We start from the raw sequence: 4,317 nt of genomic DNA on the forward strand, positions 1-4,317 counted from the left end.
AGAGATGTCATAGAAATTGACATTTGATGTCATTTGGAAATTGAACAAAATGACTATTTTCTACCTAACTTTCCTATGATTAAAACAGAATGTGGTTACCAAAAGTATTGTCTTCTGGACAAAGAACAAGAGTTGAAGCACTTCATTTGAGTCCACAAAATTAGTCACAAAGTTGGAAGTGAACCCAAAGCACCACAATACCAGTTCTGTGAAGTCATATTACAGACAATATGGCAACCAATATCAGCATCTTCCTTACACAATGCATGAACAGAAATACCTCATGAGGAATCCCCTCCATCAGGCTGAAGACTCCAAACCAAAATGTACATCTAACATTCCTTATATATTTTTTGCTTTCAGGACAGCATTGTTCCGGGAAAACCAGAGCCACATGACAGAATTCCTCCTTTTAGGATTGACCAGTGACCCCAAACAACAGGTATGGCTTTTTGCCAGCTTCCTTGCCATGTACCTGGTCAATGTGATTGGCAACTCGGTCATCATTGCATCCATCCGGAGAGATACCCACCTACACACTCCTATGTACTTCTTTCTTTCCAACCTTTCCCTGGTGGACATCTGCTTTACCACTGTCATCGTGCCACAGATGTTAGTGAACTTGCTGACACAGAGAAAGACAATCCTCTTGGCCCAGTGTCTCACGCAAATGTATTTCTTTGTGGCCTTTGGTATTACAGACAGTTTCCTTTTGGCTGCAATGGCCATTGACCGCTATGTTGCTATCTGCAATCCACTTCATTACAACACAGCCATGGGTCCCCAGCGCTGTCGCTTGCTGGTGGGGGCATCCTGGGCAGTGTCCCATCTTCACTCCCTCACCCACACAGTTCTCATGGGCCGCCTCTCTTTCTGTGGACCCAATGTTATTCATCACTTCTTTTGTGATGTCCAGCCACTGCTGACACTCTCCTGCTCTGACACCTCTATCAATGAGCTTTTGGCCTTCACAGAGGGCTCTGTTGTGATCATGAGCCCTTTTATCTTTATTGTTATCTCTTATGTCTATATCACTCGAACTGTTCTGAGGGTCCCCTCAGGGGAAGGAAGGTACAAAGTCTTCTCTACCTGTGGGTCTCACCTCACAGTTGTGGCACTGTTCTATGGAACCATAATATCAGTGTATATTCGCCCCTCATCCACCTACTCAGTGACAAAGGATCGAGTGATCACTGTCATCTATACAGTAGTTATCCCCATGCTGAATCCTTTCATCTACAGCCTTAGGAACAAAGACATGAAACAGGCCTTGAGGAAACTGGCTAAAAGAACAGAGTAGAATATGTATATTTCACAACTTGTAGGAATTAAATCAACAATTCACCAATGTGTTACTGTGTTGTTGTGTTTGTGGCATATCTGTTTCTAGACAATAATAGAACAATAGAGCATTACACATGTACTAAGACAGGTTCATTCCAGGGATTCATGGAGCTATTTTGAAGAACTACTTAGAGTCTAGGGTGACCCAATGGCCAAATCGTTCTCTACCTAGTCTTTACTACTTTGTGGGTTCTTCTTTCTCCTACCCTTTATACAATGCCCCCCCATGTTAACTCACTAACACTAGATATGAGAGAAACAAGAATACAGGGGAGAGATTAGGAAACTGATTTATTTTCTTTTGTTTCTTCTTTAAGCATGACTATTAACAAATAGCAACCATGAAAAACAACCACCCCACCTCTCAGGACCCTGGCATTTATATACCTTCTGAAAAATGTCCAGAATTCCAAACATTACAAAATTGCAGAAAGTATCTGAAGCTAGCAAAACCACCTTTGCCAGAGCATGAGGTAAATCATAGTCAGCTACTTCAGTCAGTTTAAAGCAACACCATATCCCCACACCTGGGATTAAAATGAAAAGACTTTCTTATAATAGTTCTGTATTTTTTTAAAGAAACCAAAATTCTAAAATGGTCCCTACACCTTTTCTGGTTCTTTGTAGCACTGTGAGATTCTCTTCTTAGCTGGGTGGTGGTGGTGCATACCTTTAATCCCAGCACTTGGGAGGCAGAGGCAATCGGATTTCTGAGTTTGAGGCCAACCTGGTCTACAGAGTGAGTTTCAGGACAGTCAGGGCTATACAGAGAAACCCTGTTTCAAAAGAAAAACCAAGCAAAAAAAAAAAAAAAAAAGATTCTCTTCTTACCCCAGTCCTCCTTCCTTCCCTGGTTTCTTCCATAGAACTCATGCTAAATCTGAAGACTTCCATTCATCCACTGCCCAAAAAATTTCCTACATGTTGTGGAGGTTCATTTCCATGTGTTAATTTGGGTGTGATAACCAGATATCTGGTAAAATGTTATTTGTGGATGTGTTTTAAGACTACATCTAGAAAAGACTATTCTTGTGTCCATGAAAAGAGTAAAAAGATCAGCTTCTTCCACATGGGTGGGTGCCATCCAATCGATCAAGAGCCCATAATCATTAGACTATGTGATAGTGACAGGAAAAGGCATATAAGATAGAAGAAATCCTGAGATAAAGTCTCTAAGGACCCTGCATCTCAAAAGTCACCCACAGTAGGCAATCCAAGAGTGGCCAACTCCAGAAAGTTCACTTGCATTCCTTAGACTTTCCTAGATGGTGACTGGCAATTCTCAAATCCTTCCAACTTAAACAAGGATTTACAACACTGACTCCCCTTTTTCTCGGGCATTTAGGAATGAACTACAATGGATTGTCTAGGTTTCTAACTTTCAGACAATCAAGACCCATTTATCTTCCATAATCATGTGAGGAAACCCCTCAAGATGATACCCCCTCTGTGTGTGTGTGTGTGTGTGTGTGTGTGAGAGAGAGAGAGAGAGAGAGAGAGAGAGAGAGAGAGAGAGAGAGAGAGAAATACAGATGGACAGATGGGCAGATGGATAGACAGACAAACAAATATACAGACAGACAGATATTACAGCTTGGAATCTGATTCTCTGAAGATCTTAACCAATGATTCAAACAATGATCTGGTGAAACATTCTACCCTTTGGCATACACTGTAAAGAAACTTGAACAAGAGCACCAGGAGATTGTGGAAGATATTTACAGCATAAACTAAACATGGGAAAATATTTTGAACTTCATTTTTATGGTTTTATTTTCTTGTCTATAAAAATAATACTAGCCTCATATAAGAGCAATGGTGAACAAAATGCCAGTTTCCTGGCCATCTCTAATGAAATAATAACTTTCTGGCTACTACTAAACTAGCTATAGTGAGTACAAAATACAATGTGTTATTGTTACTGAGCATGTATACACTTTTAGGGACAATGGTTTCAAAGTGTTTATCCAACACATGTTCAAGTTTTTAAACAAGAAAAATACACAACTGGGGAGTGAAGGCATATTAATTTGACTAACATTTACTCATTTTTATGATGTTAGGTATTCCCACTTAAGTTACAGTTTTTTAATAATGGTATAAATAAACTCAAACTCAAGTGTTCATCAACAGAAGAATAAATAGCTAAATCATGTGCAATCTCAAAAAGGAGTGCAAATTTCAAGATACAAGTCTGAAATTCAAAACTCATTGAGAGGCAATTCATAGAGTTTCAGTTAATTTACCATATAGTCACATCTGAATAGCATTAATACGTAGCTATTCATTGCATTTGATATAAGCATTTACTTGTCAAAATATTAATGTGTTTTATGACAGTGTGCCTAGATACTTCTAGTGGTACCTACCACACATTAGATAACATAGTCATAAAATTCTTTCCTTCATGAAATAGGAAACAATGAGAATTTTTAAATACCCTAGTAATGATAATAGGAAGGACACTGTGATTTAATTCAGTGTGGTGGGGGAAAGTAACCTATAGCTGTAGATATAAGCATTAATATTAAAAACATCATGTTGACTGAAAAAATATGAATGAATGGCTCCATCCATACTATGATGGTTTGTATATTCTTGGCCCAGAGGGTGGCATTATTAGGAGGTGTATCTTGTAGAAGTAGGTGTGTCACTTTGCATGTCACTTTAATACCCTTGTCCTAGCTGCCTGAAAGCCAGTCTTCTGCTAGATGCCTTTGGAACAAGCGGTGGAACTCTCAGCTCCTCCAGCCCTATGTCTGCCTGGATGCTGCCATGCTCCTGCCTTGGTAAAAATGGACTGAACCTCTGAACCTGTAAGCCAGCCCCAATTAAAGATATATAAAAAGGACAAACACAGGCAAATATTAGTAGTATTGGTATAAGGTATATGATAAAGTATATGAAATTGTTTCTACATGTTTTATATATGTTTATAAATTAATTTAACATTTTTATTGTTAAATTATCTTA

The 4,317-nt window shown here is 38.9% G+C and overlaps 1 protein-coding gene across 1 annotated transcript; it reads left to right on the forward strand.

Moving 5' to 3' along the window:
• Nucleotides 1-262: 262 nt before the first annotated feature.
• Nucleotides 263-1,300, forward strand: LOC127684053 (olfactory receptor 1L4-like). The gene has a single exon (XM_052181016.1). It carries the CDS (start codon nt 263-265, stop codon nt 1,298-1,300), a length of 1,038 nt encoding a protein of 345 aa, XP_052036976.1.
• Nucleotides 1,301-4,317: the final 3,017 nt, after the last annotated feature.

Source organism: Apodemus sylvaticus, chromosome 5, assembly GCF_947179515.1.
Source record: "Apodemus sylvaticus chromosome 5, mApoSyl1.1, whole genome shotgun sequence".
Classification (NCBI taxonomy): domain Eukaryota; kingdom Metazoa; phylum Chordata; class Mammalia; order Rodentia; family Muridae; genus Apodemus; species Apodemus sylvaticus.